This window comes from Alligator mississippiensis, chromosome 5 (assembly GCF_030867095.1).
Source record: "Alligator mississippiensis isolate rAllMis1 chromosome 5, rAllMis1, whole genome shotgun sequence".
NCBI classification, from domain to species: domain Eukaryota; kingdom Metazoa; phylum Chordata; order Crocodylia; family Alligatoridae; genus Alligator; species Alligator mississippiensis.
The window spans coordinates 220,368,547-220,386,651 of record NC_081828.1 but is presented as its reverse complement, the minus strand read 5'-3'; the positions used below and the strand labels follow the sequence as shown (position 1 = coordinate 220,386,651).

The 18,105-nt window shown below is 52.0% G+C and overlaps 2 protein-coding genes and 1 long non-coding RNA gene across 5 annotated transcripts in view; 2 read left to right on the top strand and 1 right to left on the bottom strand.

The window, feature by feature from the left end:
• The window catches only part of LOC132250969 (uncharacterized), a 41,516-nt gene extending 33,777 nt beyond the window's left edge, over positions 1-7,739 (top strand). Inside the window, exon 3 of the mRNA XM_059729315.1 lies at positions 6,941-7,739. Within this exon, the coding sequence (XP_059585298.1) occupies positions 6,941-7,282 (342 nt within the window). The 3' untranslated portion in view covers positions 7,283-7,739. The remainder of the gene's footprint in view (positions 1-6,940) is intronic.
• The window catches only part of LOC102574318 (zinc finger protein 850), a 29,858-nt gene extending 21,622 nt beyond the window's left edge, over positions 1-8,236 (bottom strand). The window contains 1 exon segment of the mRNA XM_059729312.1: positions 7,895-8,236. Coding sequence (XP_059585295.1) covers positions 7,895-8,039 — 145 coding nt within the window. The 5' untranslated portion in view covers positions 8,040-8,236.
• Positions 8,237-8,307: 71 nt separating this feature from the next.
• LOC132250970 (uncharacterized) lies at positions 8,308-16,915 on the top strand. 3 transcript variants are annotated; one of them, XR_009462753.1, is made up of 7 exons: positions 8,319-9,034; positions 9,282-9,442; positions 9,923-10,049; positions 10,691-11,607; positions 13,930-15,056; positions 15,373-15,557; positions 16,048-16,915. It is a non-coding gene; the product is annotated as an uncharacterized LOC132250970 (long non-coding RNA). The 3 variants fall into 3 exon arrangements; XR_009462751.1 differs by having other exon boundaries at positions 8,308-9,034; positions 10,691-15,056; XR_009462752.1 differs by lacking the exons at positions 10,691-11,607; positions 13,930-15,056 and having other exon boundaries at positions 8,365-9,034.
• Positions 16,916-18,105: the final 1,190 nt, after the last annotated feature.

The window sequence follows — 18,105 nt, the reverse complement described above, 5'->3', positions numbered from 1 at the left end:
CATCTCTCACCATTTTAAATTTCTTTTTTCTGCTTCAGAGAGGATGTGGGTATCCAAAAGCTTGCAAATAGCAACTTTTTGCAGCTATTTAGTTAGTCTAATAAAAGATATCACATCTACCCAAAGACTTCAGCTACAGGTCAACATTCCCCCTTCCACCCTTACCTCGTTTCTCACCCATTGTCTCATGGCATTTTCCCTGACTGGCGTTCTTGCATATTGGCTTCTGGGATAAGCCATCCTGAAAGAAGAATGAAAGTGGCCAGGAGCCATGCTCCATTCCTTGTAGCTCAGTACACAGCAAATGCAGTCAGACTGGTAAAACTACCACTACTACAAGCTATCTTTTACTAGACCAACTAAAATAGTTGGAAAAAATCTTTTTTGCAAGCTTTTGGGCACAAACAGCCTTGTTCAGGCAAAGAGGGCACCTGCAGATGTTTTGTGCTCTTCCTGGATGATCCAGGAAGGTGGAGGGACAGGGATGTTGACCTGTAGCTGGAGTCTTTGGTTAGATGTGATATCTTTTATTAGACCAACTAAATAGTTGCAGAAAGTTCTTCTTTGCAAGCTTTTGGACACCTACATCCTCTCCGTTTCTGAAGGTGTGGGGGCAGTGGGTATATGCGTGGGGTATAGAGCCTTTGCCAGGGCCCTGCATCCACCCCCCCCCCCCCCGCCTGCTGGGCAGAGGGCAGGGCCCCAGGAGCAAAGGCAACAGTGCAGAGAAACCCAAGAAAATACTAGTCCAAGAAGTTGGGCAAATGATTTTAAAAGCTCCATACCTGAAGTTAGGGATGTATTTGGTAGCCGTATTGTTCTGAGACAAAAAAGAAATACAAAAGTCTAGAACTCTTGGTTCAGAAATGATACCTTTTATTAGACCAACTAGGAAATTGCAAAACAACTCTCTTTTTCTGCAAGCTTTCAGGCTCAGAGGAGGAACCTTTGACTCTCCGAGTTGTTCTGAGTGCTCATGGGTTGTGTAGATCAGGTAGGATTCCTTCCCTGGAGGTGTCCCACGGCAAGCAGGGAAGTTTAAAAAAAATCTTTCTTGTTGTTCTGCAATGAAGTTTAAAATCCAAAATCGGCTAAAATATGGCATCTTCCATGTTTCAGGGATGTATTTAGTAGCGGTGTTGGTCTGCGACAAAAGAAATGCAAAAATCTAGAACTCTTGGTTCACTCCCATGGATCCACAGGGACAGATTTGCCATCTCCAGCTCCCTCTGTGCAAAAATGAAGCTGATTTCCTACCTATGGGGACTTCTTATCTTTAATTTTCCCAGAGCCTGATGAAGGGCATTTGAGCCTGAAAGTTTGCAGAAAAAGATTTTTTTTGGTGATTTTCTAGTTGGTCGAATAAAAGGTATAATTTCTGAAACAAGAGTTCTAGATTTTTGCATTTCGTATCCGAAGCTAGGCTCGGTGTTTAAAAAAATGCAGACATACACTTTTTAAAAACACATGGTCCTAAAGCTAGGCTTTAACGGCTTTGGCTATCTAGGTAAGTGGCCTAAAGATTTTTCAAGTATGCTAAGCACCCCATTCACTTAGGAGCCTGGCTTGAGATACAGAGCTTTTAAAATAATTTGCCCAACTGCTTGGGCTAGTATTTTCTGGGTCTCTCTGCACTGGTGCTTTTGCCCCAGGGGCCTGCACCCTGCCAGGGAGGGCAGGAAGGGGACCCAGGGCCCAAACAAAGGCAGCAGGCACAGATCTGAGCAAACAGCTGCAGCCTGCCTCTGCCCCCTGCACAAATATGGGGGGGACATGCCCCCCCCCCACATACCTCTCCCAGGGTGCATGCAGCAACAGGGAGCTGCTCCTCCACCCCCCAAGCTGCCTGCAGAAACCTCCTCCCTGCCTCAGGCATGCACCTTGCCCCCCAACTCTTGCTTGTGCCCTTCACTCCCAACCTGCAGCCTCTGCCCCCCAGCCCTGATGCCTAAGCAGCTCCCACTCTCTCTCAGTCACCCACACAATCTCTCTGTTTCTACTGGGCTTACTAGAGCCTGCGTGGGCAGTTCGTGACCCCTGACAACCGATCACCTTACCTGCTCCCAGCCTGAAGCCCCCTCCTCCCACTTCCCCACCTTCCCTGGGGAAGCCTCCAGCCTGCACCTGCACTCGGCTCCTGGCTGTCTGCTGGCAGAATGCCTGTGGCCAGCCCACATGTGCATGCAGTATAGCCATGCTGGGCTGCCTGCCTCTCCCTCCCAGGGCCCCTGTCCTGAAGGGCCCTGGGCAACTGCCCTCCTTGCTCAGGCATTCATCCACCTACACACAGGGCCCCCTGCAGCCACAGGTTTTGCAGTATAGGATAGGCCAGCCCTGAGCCTGGCTCCCACTTGTGATCAACTTGGCTGGCCACTAAGTTGATCTGAGCACTAATAAGACTGGTAACGCATATCAACGCAGAACAGAAATTGTGTGCGCGCGTGTGTGTTAAATGCTTAATCAACAAATGTGACATCTTGCCTTACGCTCCCTCACAAGGTCTCACTCAGGATTTGAGCAATTGGCAATTTGTGTAGCATTTAAGTGGTGGAGAATTGTGAAGGGGGGGGGGGATATAGAGGAAGCTCTGTGTTCATTGTTCTTTTGGTGTACACAACTTGGGCTGTAGAATTCCCTGAGCTTATGGGAGAAGTTGAATTCTCACTGATTTGGAGATTCAGAGATGTTTCTGTTAGGAGACAGAAGAAACAAGTTTATGGAAACAAGTTTTTTGATGTTTTTTGGCTGCAGATTACCCGAGAAACTAGGGAGGGAGTTTAGGATCTCTGCTTCTACCACTAATCCTTGGCTGTAGCCATACCTGAGGGTCAGAAGGGGAAATTTAAGCGTTGTGCGGTTTGTGACCACAGATTTTAAGGTACATTGTGACTTAAGGCAAGTGGACTTTAAAGTTTGGAAATAAAGGTGGTATCTGAATAAAAGGTTGTAAGAAGTTTAGGAGTTTATTAATTAACATATATCAAAACAGGTTAAGCAGTTGAAATATCTTTAGTGTCAGCTGTTCGTTGAAGCTTTGCAGATGGCTGTTATGCAAAAGACAAAAGCAAAGACTTGAGGGTCCCTGGCACGCACCGAGTCAGCGCTATGAATATGGCTCTGCCCCACGGTCAGGGCCCGCCCAACTCACCTGCCACAACTTGATGATATATATAAAGGAGGAGGGCGTTCAGTGGTGTTTTCTTCCCCTCCAGTCCCGGGGACGGGGTACTCACAAGTGCCCCATGATGTTCCTTCGAGCTCAGCCTCCCCTACAACCTGTCCACTCGTCAACCACTCAGGTACTCAGGTGTTTGTCCCAACATGATGCCAACCCCTTGACTGTGGGGTCCAGCATTGACAGTAATGATCCAGCCCGTGGTCCAGATGTAGACTTGCACAGGTGGCTTTGATTCCTAGCCTCAGGGGTCTGAGCCTCAGGTGCTAGGCATCCTCCCTGCGAGAGACCCCTCCTTGGATTTCTTTAATGTTGAGGTGCTGGGGACTGCCCGCCCCCAGCCTGGTGCCAGCCACTGCTCCCACTCTGCCGCCGCAGGGCAGTGCCTAGAGCCACTGCTGCCAGAGCCCCTGTCTGGTTAGTGTGCTCCCAGCTGGCTTTCTCCCCACTGCTGGCTTCTGGCATGATATTTCAGTTCCCCATGGTGGTGGCTCCAGCTGCTGCAATCAGCTAGCCGCCATCCCGCCTGGGAAACAGCTGCTTGAAGAGCCGGTGAAACACTGGCTCTCACGGCACTTACTCCACCCCAGACTATTCTGGTGGTAATGCCTGTGGGGGTTTCCTCGCCACCACAGTCCCCAAGGCTGCCATGGACAGAGGGCATACCAGCAGCCCATCTCATGCACCCCACTGGAGCAGGGCTGTGGGCCTTGGAATCCCACCTCCAGACTGATGACACCTAAGAGAGAGCCTCAGAAGTGAAGACTGCATCCGGGCCAGATGTACCTTGACTCTGATGACAGCCCTAAGATTGCTAGATATAGAATCGTTTGTTTGTATTGTTGCTTTTTGTTATCGCGCTGTATCAGTAAACTTGCCTATTATCAACTGGCAGGTGTAGTGGTCGGTCTGAGGGTTGCGCTTGCCCAGAACAAACGTATAGGGGCTGCTTTCTAAAATTCAGTCCAACAATTGGCCACTTTGTCGGGACATAAAGGCACTAAACCTGACCGACCAGGGAATTTGTTGGTACAGAGTGACTCTGTCTAGAGCGATTAGCTATGACTTGCAGTAAGGTACAGCTGTATGGCAATTGTGACTAGGGTTATAAGTTTTGTTCAGGAAAGACTGTTTGCTACTGCTGACTGGGAGACGGCTTGCCTAGGTCAGGCAGAGTAGTGGACATGATTACATGCTGTGGTTTTCTTGTGATTAAGCAAGAACCTACTGTTGTGTTTGCAACAGGAAGCTAGAGATCAGAGAAAGTCATCTCTCCACTGGAAAGGCTGTGTGAATGAACAGGGTCCTTTGACTCTAGGGCCCTTGGGAAGGGTTACAGTATTTTGTGGATGGTTACAAGAGCAGCCCTTGATCTCACATTTGGGAAAAAAAATTGTAACAGTCCCAATTTCAATTGCCAAAATAGTTCAACGAGTGATGGAAAACAGTAAAATAAATGTAAATAATCCTTGTCAATCAATCTCTCTCCCCAGCCCCAAGAAAAACACCCCAAGAATTGTATTAATGTGTGTTGTTACTGCACGTCAGCATTGTAAATGTGTAAATATGAATAATATTTTACTGTAAGTAGTTTTCCTTGGAAGGTCTGTGTGTTTTCTTTTGCAGAAACCAAGTGTAAAATTCAATCTAGTAGCAAAAGTGACTGAAAGACTAAGAGGCCTCATTACCATCAACAGCGTTTTCTTCTCCTAAGCCACCATTTTATCACCACAGCAAAAATTGTTCTGTCCGTCTGTTTTGTGTTGTTTGTCTAGTTGTGTGGTTTTTGTTTGGTTGGTTGGTTGGTTTTAAGTTGTCAAAAGTTTAAATGCATATGAATATCATAAAGATATAATAAAAATAATTGGTAATACCGCCTCTAAAAATTGAATTTGTCTGTGGAACCTAGACCAGGACACTTTTCATCCAGTTTGGACAGGAAAATTGTTCTAATCTTTGAAACGAAGAGAAGCAATTCAGATGAAAGTTTCAAGTTATAAAGTTTACTTGATTAACAAAATGGTATTTATTTAAAAAGTAATTTGTGTGCGTTTAGTAAAGAACCTGATAAAAGGTTTTTAAAGCTATACAATAAATCTCATTTGTATTTAGATACTATTTATTACGGCTGTGAGAAATTTCACTGCCAGTTTTGTTTCGACACTGTTTCGACCCATTTTGAGGTTGAAACAGCAAAACAGAAACAGAACAGATATAGTCAAAACGAGGGAAGTTGAAACGTTTTGCTGTTTTGCCCAGAGGCTATAATGGGGAAGGACAAAACATCCTATAACTTTGTCATTTCTGGCCTGATTTGGATGAAGCTTACAGGAATAGTAGCCCCTTCTGAGTGCCTGAAGCCTGTCAAGTTTCAAAGAGATAGGTGCGGGGGGGCTTGGGGAAACTGAACCCCAAAGTCTTGAAAGCCAAACTCATGTCACATGTATGTGTTAAGCCACAGTGGGGTCAAAACTGCAGGCATGCTAGCCCCTGCGGATGCCACAAAGACTGCCAAGTTTCAAGGAGATCGGTGCAGAGGTTCGGGGGAAACTGTACCTCAAGCTGCGGACAAGCAAAACTCGTGACATGGGTGACACTGTGTGTTAAGATGCAGGAGGGTGAAAGCAAAAGATTGGCAACCCATTTTTATAGGAAACTGATGATCAAGTTATGTATTTATAACTGGGGGGAAAAACACTTCGGACTGCAAGTGAATTGGACCAATGTCTATCATTACCCGTCCTAGTCCAGTGGTATATGAAATACAATTGGGGAAAAGCATTAAAATGGGTACATGTATGTCAGTTAAAGTTATTCAATGCTGCATGGAATTTAATATATTAATTTGAAAGCCACAGGATGCCCAGTGATACCGATGGACTAAAAGACCAGTGGTTGTTAAACACCGCTGAAGGAGAACCAGCATTAATTTGTATCTGTTGTTGTGTTTTTCTATTTTTGATATATGTGTGTGTCGTGAATCGAACGTGACCAGTTATTTAACATACATATATAGAACCTGCACGTGATGCTGGAAACTGCATGGCACGAGCCCTGGATATTTTGACTCAGTCTTGCTTATTACTTTGTTAAGTTTTATCGGTATATTGTTACGTTTTGTTATTTTCCTTTTGAGCATTTTGAATTGCACAAGTGTCTTACAGGAAAACATCCCTGGAGATAGAACAATTTGATTGATTTCCATTTCTCTTAAGGAGTCAATTGGACTACCTTAAATGATTGGTTACAGAAGAATTCACAAATAAGCTATCTTACCACTACAGCACGAGGACAAAAGCAACTGCGCACTATAACTATTTTACACCAAGGTTCAGAAATTCGGAGAGTATCTGAACAAGCTAGACAAACGATGACACACCATTGGTATGATATTCAAGGGATGGTCCCCATCACGGGTGGCGGTCCTAAATGTTACGTTACATCCTATTATCATCTTTTCTACACTAACTGGAATAATGGTGATTGTGATGTTGTTGTATGTGTTGCTGGATGAAACAAATGTGTCTTAAATTGAAATCACATACCTTAATTGCTTAACAACATATAGCCTTGCAGACATCAGAGTGATCCATTCAAAACAAAACGTTTTGAAGGATCAAAGGAAGCGTTATGCAAAAAGCAAACGTACCAGCTTGCTGCTAGGTAAATAACAAGCAAATAGACTTTTCCCTATTGCTTTTAACCTCGTGTATTTTCTTGCGTTTTGCACGGCCTTCAGAAAGTCCACTTTGTATTGCTCTGTAGCTTGACACAAGTGCTCGACCCTTCGCTCGTCTGCAGGCTGTACGGGGGAGAGCGCGTTTGTGGAAAAGGAAAACATCAGCTGGCGACCGGCTGAAGAGAGCAGACAGACACGAGACCGAGCGAGGAGAGTCCGTCCGCCCCCGAACCGCGAGACAACGACGGCAATCGCCTTCACCGAACAACACAGCGATCGCCCGGCAAGAGCCCGGGGCCTGGGGGACCTGGCAAGGCTATGAAAGATGGGACGAGACCTATCGATTCTGGGTCTCGTTCTGCGTGTCACCCTGCAGCACCGGTCTGTCTGCCCAGCACCTGCTCCTGACCAACCTGGCTGGCCACTGAGCGGGTCCCAGTACTGGTAATGTAAGGTTTGACCTAGAAACTACTATGCAAAGCCTAAGCAAAAGTGAATGTTGTGTGTCGAATGCCCATCTGCAATGATAAGGAGCAGACAGTCTTAGATAGAGGAAGCTTGAAAACAAAAACAGAATCAGAGGTACTGGAACAAAGAGCTCATTATAATACTAAAAATCACACCCCTAGGCGGGGAAGATATATGCTAATGAAACATATGTATGTTAATGAGATACATGGCTAAAACACAGGTATAGAGACATGCTCAGTAAAGAACTCCTTGCGTCACTCCTTTATCACCAATCAGCAAACAAGGATGCTTATGAAGATTCAATCTCTTGTATATAAGGGGCTCAGTATTGCATACGTGCTGTGCTTGTTTTGTGAAATTATTCCCTCCGCTTGCACCTTTGATTGCTAGCAATAAACCTTCTTTGTACTTTCACCCCTGGTATCAACAGTAAGACTGGTGCCTGTCCCAGCGCAGAACAGAAACTGCCCCCCCCCGGGGCGACAAATACCGCACCCTGTCCCGCACACGGGCAGACGTCCGACCGCTCCCCGCGCGCAGGACGGCCTCGCCGCCGCCCTGCGCCTCACCTGAGTCCTGGCGGGGCGGGGGCGGGGGCGGGGGCTCCTCCTCGGCGTCCCCAGGCCCCCGCGTCTCCCTGTGCCCGGCCTCCTCCAGCGGCCTGTCCGCACCGCGCGCCTGGGGCTGCTCCCGCCGCGCCCCCGGCGGCGGCATCTCCTCTGCGCGCACGTCCGCCACCGCCACCGCCGCGCCGCGACCTGGGGGCACGCAGCGTCACGGCAGCGCAGCCCCAGCTGTCCGGCGTATGACGTCAGGGGCGCCCCGGGGGCGGGGCGCTTCCCCCCGGCAGGGGCGGGGCCGCCCGCTCGGCGCGGAGCCAGCGTGTCCGTCCCGCTGCGGCGCCTCCCGCCCGCTCCAGCGCTCCGGGGGCGGGGCGTGCCCTGCGGCTGGGCGGGGCTGAGTGGGGGTGTGCCCGGGGGGCGGGGCAGCCCTCGTCTGTGCACCCCGGGATGGGGCAGACCTCGGGGGCGGGGTCGCGGTCGCGCTCTCCCGCCACGCAGTGACGTCCGCGCTGTCTCCTTCCCCGCAGCCCCGCACACCGGACGCCAGCCCCGGCCCCGGCGGGGAGGCCTGTCCCGGGGCAGCCCGTGGCAGCGCGGCCCTTCCCGTGGCAGCCCTGCTGCAGCCGGAGGTGACGCCGGAGGAGCAGGCCCCGGGGGCTCCGGGCAGGACAAGTCCCTTGTGTCGTCCCGACTGGCACCGGGGCGCGGCGGGCGCCACGTATCACCCAGCCGCCGCGGGAGGAGCCGGTGCAGCGCGGGGAGATGCGGGGGCCGGCGGTGATGCGGGCCATGCAGCCCCCGTCTGGGGCCGGTTCCCCCACACACCCCCCAGCCGGGGCCGGGGCCGGGGCCGAGCTCCCCGGCCCAGAGCCCTGGCGCCAGCGCTTCCGGGGCCTGCGCTACCGGGACGCCCCGGGGCCGCGGGAGGTGTGCCGGCGCCTGCAGGAGCTGTGCCGGGGCTGGCTGGAGCCCCAGCGCCGCAGCAAGGAGCAGGTGCTGGAGCTGGTGGTGCTGGAGCAGTTCCTGGCCATCCTGCCCCCGGGCATGCGGAGCTGGGAGTGGGGGCGCAGCGTGCAGACCTGCGCCCAGGCCGTGGCCCTGGCCGAGGGGTTTCAGCAGGGGCTGGAGGAGGATGAGAAACGCCAGGTGAGAAGGTTTCGCCCTGGTCGTGGATGCTGCTGTCCCCGTGTCCGTGTGTGTGGGGGATGCTCCCTCCCCCCGTCGCTCCCACGTCCCTGCTCCCCCGTGATGGACTGATCTCGTCCCCAGGTCGCGGCGCGGGGGAAGGTGGAGGATGTGGGCGCAGAGGAGATGCAGCCCCCGGGGGCGTAGCGGGAGGGCTTTCCCCGTGCCAGCAGCACCAGAGCTCATTTCTACCTTCTCCGCCCCGCAGGTGCCGGGACCCTGAGCAGAGCTGAGCAGAAGCGTCCTGGAGAAGAGCCTGTAACCCTGGAGCTGCACAGGACTTCCCCAGGGAGCCTGGAGGAGAGGGGCTCCCCGACACGTGAGCTGGGCCAACTGCAGAAGGGGCAGGGCAGGCCTCCAAGGCAAGAGGTGAGCAGGGCACCGGGTTGGGTTGGGGGCGGGAGTGCAGGTGGGGCAGAGCACAGGAGGAGTTGGGGGTGGTGTAAAGAAGATGGGGAGCAGAGAGCTCTGAAGAGCGACAAGCCTGTGGTGACAAACGTGGAAACGCACCAAGCTGCATTAGCAGGAGCCCCCTCCCAAGTGCAGAGAGCAAGGGGGGCTGGCACGGGAAGGCCTGGTCAGAGCTCGAGGTGCTGGGGCTCCCTGACCCCAAAAGTGCTGCCCCGGCTGCCTCAAGGGGCCGAGCAAAGAGAAGGTGGTGAGCTGGGCTAAGTCCTGTGTCCACAGCTGCATCCACACCACAGGCCAGCTGACTAATGGGGACTTTTGCACCCCTGCCTGGCACGGCTAGACGTGCAGTTAGCTGTAGGACAGTCATGGCAGACAGGGCCGAGGGGCTGGAAGCAGCTGGAAGAGGAGACACTGATGGTGCAACGCTTGTGCCCGCAGCTCCGGGAGGTGTTTGAGGACGTGGCTGTGTACTTCACGAGGAAGGAGTGGGAGCTGCTGGAAGATGAAGACAAGGTGCTTTACCGGGACCAGATGCTGAAGAATTTCGACGCCCTCATTTCGCTGGGTAAAGTGCTGGTTCTTGCTTCTCCCTGGAGTACTTTAAAGAAGCCTTGCTGAGAGCGCAGGCACAAACCTTCCTGATGGGCAGGAAGACTAACGAGTGTGGCAGAAGAGCAGCTTGGCAGCAGTGTGCCCTTGTTGCCAATAAGGCTAACGCCATCCTGGGCTGCACTGGTAGGTGTGTTGCCAGTCGGCCAAGGGAAGTGATTCTTCCCCCTCTGTTCAGCACTGGGGAGGCCACGTCTGGGACCCTGGGTTTAGTTTTTGGCCCTTGGATGTGGACAAGCTGGAGAGAGTCCAGTGGAGGGCAATTAAAATGGCAAAGGGGCTGGGGGACGTGACTTGTGAGGAGAAGCTGAGGGAGCTGGACTTATTTAGTCTAGAGATGAGACTGTTTGGCAACCACTGAGCTTTCCAGATCGTGGTGTATGCGTGAGAGGTCCCCCAGACCTTCAGTGCACGTGCCGAGGCAGGAGTTTATTTGTGTGGTGGTTTTTTTGAGGAGTGGAGGCTGCCCAGGCCTGCATCTGCCCTTTCGGCCACTGAGACCGATTCCAAGGCCAGACTGGGTTCAGACGTTTGGTGCCTCCATGGCTGTATTTGTATAAAGGTCCGTGAATTGGACCCAGGTCTTCTGTGTGGCAGACAGGGACTCTGCCACTGAACCGCTGGGGACTGCAGAGGAGGAGACGGAGAGGGGACTTAATAGCAGCCTTCAACTACCTGAAGGAGGGTTCGAAAGAGGCTGGAGCTGGACTGTTCTCAGTGGTGCCAGATGTCAGAACAAGGAGCAACTCTCTCAGGTTGCAGCAAGGGAAGTTTAGGTTCAATATTAGAACAGTTTTTTCACTGGGAGGGTAGTGGAGCAGGTTACCCAGAGATATGGGGGGGCTCTGTCCTTGGACGTTTTCAAGACTCGGCCAAACAAAGCCTTTCCTGGAATGATGTAGTTGGGGCTGGTCCTGTTTTGAGCAGGGGGTTGGACTCGATGTGAGCTCCTGAGGTCACTTCCAGCCCCAACTTTCAATGATTCAGTGTGACCTCTGGAGCTTTGTAGTCTACTGCCTGCTGTTCAACAGTCTTACCCTCGAGCACTCTTGGCTGGTGGTTTCAGTCTTTCTCCCCACTGCTCTGTCCGTGATCAGGCCTGTCTCACATTTCACATTGGTAGATCCTCCTTCATTTGATCAACCCCCCTTCACTTGCGTCTTCACCATTCTTGTAACTCCTGGTGCTTCCAGGTGCAGCAGTTCCTTGACAACATGATCTCCCTTTGCCTTCCCAGCGTGTTCATATCATGTCTAGTTTGTTGTACATAAATGCACTAAGAGCTGTTCCTTGGGGAAATGATTCTGATTTCTTGCCTCGCTTGTCCTCTCCAAGCTCATTTAGCAATCCCAGCATGGTCAGTTGTGTGATATCTAAATCCCCTTTTCTTCTCCTTTGGTTCTGCCCTAGCAGAAGTTGACCGTAGTCTTATCAGCCACTCATGCCACAGCCCGTGGACGATGCGTTTCCTCAGCTCTTCCTCCAGTGACAGATGTACAGGTGATGGACCCCAGGTACTTCTACCAAGGGATCACTGGAAGTTCACTGTCCACATTCCTCCCTAATTTCTTCCTCTTCGTACACCAGGGACTCTGGCTTTGCTGTACTTACTTTAAGACCTGTGCTCTCAAGCTCGCTCTGCCATTCTCAAAAGTTTTCCTCTGCTCTTCCTAAAATCGGTCTGCAGATCAGACGCCCATCGCTGTGATTAGAAGTGGGCTAGGTGCAGGTCCTAGCGAAAACCAGTTTTCATTTCCAGAGGATCTCTAATACAGGGACTTGTTCTGGCTTGTGCGCAGGGTTGAGGTACTTACCTTTTACTGGGTCATTTTGCTTTTCCGATGCTTTCTTTTCTCTCCACTCCCCCCCGCCCCCAAAGGATTTCCTTAGGGAAGTGCTCAAATGCCTTCTCTAGTTTAATAAAGTGAATATAGACCATATCTACGTTTTGGCTGCCCACCTGTTCAGGGCTTCCCCCCCACCTCAGCTCGCCTGCCACGCTTTGATGAAAAACAATATGAATATTGTTACTAAGGCAGGAGACTGCCCATTTTTCAACCTCCCCTTACACGTGTCCCGTGCCTAATGTTTTTAGGCCTAGCACCTGACCTCCCTTCTGGTGCACACACTGGGCCTTTACCAATATCTAATTAAGTCTGCCTGGTCACAGGTAGTAATCAAGCATTCTCTTATCCGGTAATTCTGTTTCCTCATGCACGTAATTCTGCATTCCCTGTTAGGTAAGTCTGCTCTCTCACCAGGGCCACTCATCTCACAGCCCCTTCTGGGCTGCTCTATGCTCCGACCCCCTTGCTAGGGCCACGGGGATCTTCTACCGTATGGGCTCAGGTGGCTGCTGCCGTACTGTTCAGTATTGGTAACCTGCCTGTAGGCGGGGACAGGGGTATTCAGGTGCCCCTCCTCGCCTTTCACCGGGGAGGTAACTGGCCTGGCATTTCTTGGGGACTCCACAGCCACAGGGAGCCCCACCAGGCCACCCTTCCCCGGCAGGGTGCAGTTTTAGGTCATACGCTGGACCAGGAGCCTCTAATCATCCCCAGTAGCTCCTGCCCTTATTGCCAAGATGTTTCTGAGCAGCCGCTCGGCCGGTGTTGTTGGGGGAAAACCAGAGCAAGGGACTGGTGCTTCCATCTCTGAGGGCCTGGGTTAAAATGGAGCCTCTTCCACCCTCTCAGCCGATCCCAGGGCCTTCCTGGGGTCATGTGCTAGCCTTGATGAGGCTAGCACCCACTTGCAGGCTGCTTCACTGCCAGTTTGAAACCTTAAAGCAGAAGGCACTGCAGGTGCCCTCCTACAGTCTCCTTCTGCCTTTTGTTCATATCCCTAAGCCCCAGGAACTGCTTTCAACCCTGCAGTATTTGCCAACCTGTGGACTCATCTCCTTCTGGGATGATCCTCTCATTGGATGCAATGAGTGCTTCAACAGCAAATACAGTTATAATAAAAAGCATCGTTTCCTGCGCCCTGGTGATGATGAATTACCCTCTTTCCCAGAAAAAACCACTCATTTTCAGCTACCTATCATGTGTGCTTTTCATTGCCCCAAGTCCTCGCTTTAAACCTGCACTGAAAATAAGCTCATTTCCACTCCTTTGCCAGCTGACTTGTGGGTGTCCAGCCTCTCAAGCTGTTTCCTAACAAGATCTTTGCCAATTATTGGCGTGTGTTCACCTGCATCCTGGTAGTCCTGCGTCCTGTCAGGCAGGGTGATTCCCTTGCGCTGGTGGAAAACTGACGCAAAGTAATTGTTGAGGAGATTAGCTTTCTCTTGGGTGTTGGTTGTCAGCTGCCCCATCTGGTTCAGCAAGGGTCCCGTGTTTTTTTCTGACTTCCCACATATTTGAAGAAGGACTTTTTATTGTCCTTGATTCCCATAGCCAGTCTGAGTTTGGTTTCCGCCTTGGCTTTTCTGGTCTGCTCCCTACAGGGCAGGCCAGTGCTACATAATCCTCCTCAGTGGTAGTTTCCAACTTCCATCCCTTATAAGCTTCTGTTTTCAGATTCAGGAGGTCCACGAGTTCCCTTTTGAGACCAGGGAATCTTCCAGCCCTTTTGCTACCTTTCCTACGGGCTGGAACTGACTTCCCTTGTGCTTTTAGGATCATGTCCTCAAGGAGCGACCACTCATCATGGACTCTGCTCCCTGTCAGATCATGGTCTCTTAGGGCCTCAACTACCAACCTCCTGAGCTTGTGAAAATCAGCTTTCCTAAAGTCAAAGATTTCTGCATTGCTGACTGATTTGCCAGCTTTGCAATACATGGAGGAAGTGATCAACTCGTGATCACTGTCACCAAGTTTCCCTTCGATCCTCAGGTCACTGACTAGATCATCACCTTTGGCCAGTACCAGATCCAGCACTGCCTTTCCTCTTGTCAGCCCGTAGACGTCTTGAGTCAAATAGAGCTCATCAATGCAAGCGACAGAGCTTTGCGACTGATCAGATTTGGGTGAATGCTCTTCCCATGAGATGTCAGGGTCAGAGACGATCCGAGCAGGGTGGAGGACCTGGGTGAAATCAGAGTGTGCAGGGCCCTGCCCCCGGACACACTGGATTCAGTGGCAGATTCGGCGGTGGAGGGGGTGGGGAGGCACTGCTGAGCAGCCAGACGTGAAGCTGGTGGCAGCACGGAGTCACTGCGCCGCGCTGCCCGGCTCCACGGGGCCTTCCAAAGCGCGGGGCCCGGGGTGGTTGCCCTGATTCAGCCTCTCCTAGGGACAGCCCTGGTCAGGGTGGTTGAAATCACCCATGATGACCATGCACCAAGATTTGTAGTGAATCTGTAGTCAAGCTCTTCCTTTTGGCTAGAAGGTCTGTAATAGCCCCTTCACCGTGTTATTTCCACTTCCTAACTCAGAGGGTCTCGAGTCCCCCTCCTTGGGTGCTAATCTCTGCTTGTAGGGAAGTGTACTGCTCCTTCACACAGAGAACTACATCCCCGCCCTTCCTCACAACAAGATCCCTCCTGTACAATGCATAGCCATCAATACCTCTGGTCTAGTCATAGGTGGAGTCCCACCAGGCCCAGAAGGTCAGGCTGACCTGGAACCAGGAAGTGTTTCATCACGGTCTCAGGCTGCATTAGAGGGCTTCATGGCACGGGTGGGATTCAGAAGCTTCCGAGTTGTGGGCAGAAGTGACTCCCCATGATTTGGACCCGAATTGCCCCCTTCATGTTTCCTTTATGCGGCCCTGAGTGTCACGAAGTCCGAAACTTGGCACAGAATCCAGGTTCAGGCTCATGCCTGACCTGGTGCAGACTCCTGTGACATGGAGCCCACCTGGGACCTGTCAGCAGAGGAAATCTCCATGGGCTCATCTCCTGCACCAGACCATGCCCTGGAAGCAGGCAGGCAGCGCAGCCCTGCTCCTTTCAGAAGAGAGAGCCGTAGCTCTAAGCCCTTCCCTCCTCCTTAGCCCGTTACAGCGTGAAGCCATTCAGGTACTGTCCTAACGCACACGTCCCACACGTGCTTCTCCTAGCAGGGTCTGAGGTGTTGGGGCTGACAGCTGGGCCAGAAACTCCTGAGAGTCCTGCTCTGAACCCCACCGAGCAGTGAACGTTATCCCAGCAGAGGGACCTGCCCCTCCCGCAGCCCCAGCACTTGGGGTTTTGGCAGGGAGACCTGGTTTTCTTCAGGGGACACAAGTGCCAAGGGGCAGGCCTGCTGTGCGGCCCGTGCCAGCTGAACGAATAGCAGCGTTTGCCCTCTGCCAACAGGGTAGGCACTAATCGGGTGTTTCTCTTCCCCGAGCAGGAGGCGCCTGGCTGCTGAGCAGAGCTGAGGAGCAACCTCCTGCGGATGGGGCTGCAGACCTGGAGCCAGCAGGGACTTCCCCAGGGAGTTTGGCTGAGATGGACCCCCTCACACCTGAGGAGGATCAGTGGCACAAGAGTCAGGGGAGACCCCAAATGCTGAAGGGGAATGTAGTGGTGAACCAGGTACCAGCTTGAGTTGGGCGTGAGAGTGGGGAAGGGGCAACACCCAGAAAGAGCCGTGGGTGCGGGGCAGAGTTTGTGGAGCTGAGAGACCTAAAGAGCCGCTGGAAAGATGCACTGCATCCCAGCCAAGGCAGTGGGGAGGGGCTCAGAGGGAAGCAGGAGCTCACTGCTAAGTAGAGGGGCAAAGCCCACACCTCCCCCAAAGAAAAACTTTTAACTGCCCATCCCTCCTGGCTCTTCACAAGATAAGGCATACTGGGGAGAAGCCCCACATATGCACCAAGTGTGGGAAGAGTTCCCTTTGCCTCTCTGCCCTGGTTGCTCACCATGACACCCATTCTGGAGAGCTACCACACCACTTCACCTAATTGGGGAAGAGCTTTATGCGCCCCACAGACCTAATCAAGAACTTACATGTGCAGAGGGGGAACCGTGGCACAGCTGTGTCAAGTGTGGCAAGACCTTCACCCATTTTTTCTCCTTATCTCAGCACTGACACACCCACCTGGGCAGGAAGACACACCGCTGCACTGAGTGCAGAAAGAACTTCATCTGCTGGCAAGACCTGTCCCAGCACCAACGTGTGCAGCACCACGGTACCAAGTGTGGGAAGAGATTCAAGCAGCTGTCCAACCTGGCCAGGCACTGGTGCATGCACACAAGGGAGAAGCCACATCAGTGCTCAGAGTGTGGGAAGAGCTTCACTCAGTCCTCTAACCTGGCCCAGCACCAGCGTACCCACACAGGGGAGAAGCCACATCGGTGCTCAGCGTGCCGGAAGAGCTTCTGCCAGTCTTCTGACGTGGCCTGGCACCAGCTCATCCACAGCACAGAGAAGCGACATCAGTGCTCGGAGTGTGGGAAAAGCTTCACCCAGTCTTTCCATCTGACCAGACACCGGCTCATCCATACAGAGGAGAAGCCACGTCAGTGTTCAAAGTGTGGGAAGTGCTTCCTCCACTTCTCCAAACTGGCCCTGATGAAGCACCCCTGGACTTTCACTGCATTTTAACCAGGGAACAGCTTTGTATGTTTTGAAAAAGTATTTTATCTAACCAAGGGCATAGAGTAGGTTGTTTAGGCTGGGGGAGATTGCTTGTTGCGTAGTTGCTGATTGCTGGCCTCACTAGAAGGAAAAGCTGTATCAACAAAGTCCGGAGCTGGAAGGGGGGTTACTTGGGGGGGAGCTGGAAGGGGGGTTACTTGCTGGGCTTGCTATACATTTCATCACATCAGCAAGTTTAACCTGTTACGTAGCTATATAAGGCAGACGCCCACTGGGGTGTGGGTGCTTGCTTTGCGAACGATTGCCAAGCACCACTTTCTGCGCAGAAATAAAGATTAAGTTGGATCCTTCACCCCTGTGTGTTTATTGGCACAAGCGCACTGGGCACGAACTCACTGTCCTTTGGGGACAACAGCCTTGCACCAGTGCATCTGTAGTCAGGAGTGTTCAGAATGCTTCCTGCAATACAGAGAGGGCTTGGGGATGTTTACGTGCTCACTAGGGCTGTGCAAATCTTTAGCAGCTGTTTCATTTTGGAGGTGTTTCAGCCTGTTTTGGCACCCAAAACCCTGCATCTGAAATGAAACGGGAGGCTCCAAAACATCTCTGAAACAAAACAAAACCATCTGAAACATTTGGAAAAATTTCAATTTCAGAGCCAGGCTTCCAGAGAATCAGAAACTAAGAAGAGAGGGGGGGAAGAGTGGGGGAAGGACTGCTCTGATATTGACATCTGTAGCCGGCCAGTGTCTGTGATTTGTCCCTGAGTTCCCTTCCAATCCCAGTGCTCTGGGGGAGGAACGGCAGCCTGCTGGCATCCTGCATGCAGATCCAGGGGCCTGTGCCCCATGGGAGGAATCTGGCACAGCCCACAGCCTTCCCAGGGGTGCAGACCCCCAGATCTGTGCGCGGGATGACAGCAGGCTGCCACTGCTGGCAAGTGATACAGGGTTTGTTTTGAACAGTTTGCGGTGCAGTTTCACAGAAGCCCCAGCACCTATCTCTTTGAAACATGGCAGACTTTGTGGCCTCATGAAGTGGCTACCATCCCAGCAAGATTCATCTGAATCAGGCACGAAATGACAAAGTTATAGGCATTTTAGTGCTTCCCCATTATAGCCTAAGGCTGAATCACCGAGACATCTTTCGGAAACATCCTCTTATACCATTCTCTATAACAGATTCCTTGGTGAGAAAAATGGTGAGGGGGTTGTGGGGACATGAGTGTGAGGAAAGACTGGAGGAACTGGGCTGATTTAACTTTCAAGTCCTGGATCACCTGTGGTTTTGTTGTAAAATGAGGTAGTTTCATAGTTGGTAGAGTCAGAAGGGACTTGAGCAGATCATCAAGTCCAACCCCCTGCCATGGGCAAGAAAGGATGCTGGGGTCAAATGACCCCGGCTAGGTGATTATCTAGCTTCTTTTGAAGACCCCCAGGGTAGGAGCGAGGACCACTTCCCTTGGAAGTTGGTTCCAGATTCTAGCTGCCCTGACAGTGAAGTAGCGCCTCCTGACGTCTAGCCTGAACCTACTCTCTGTCA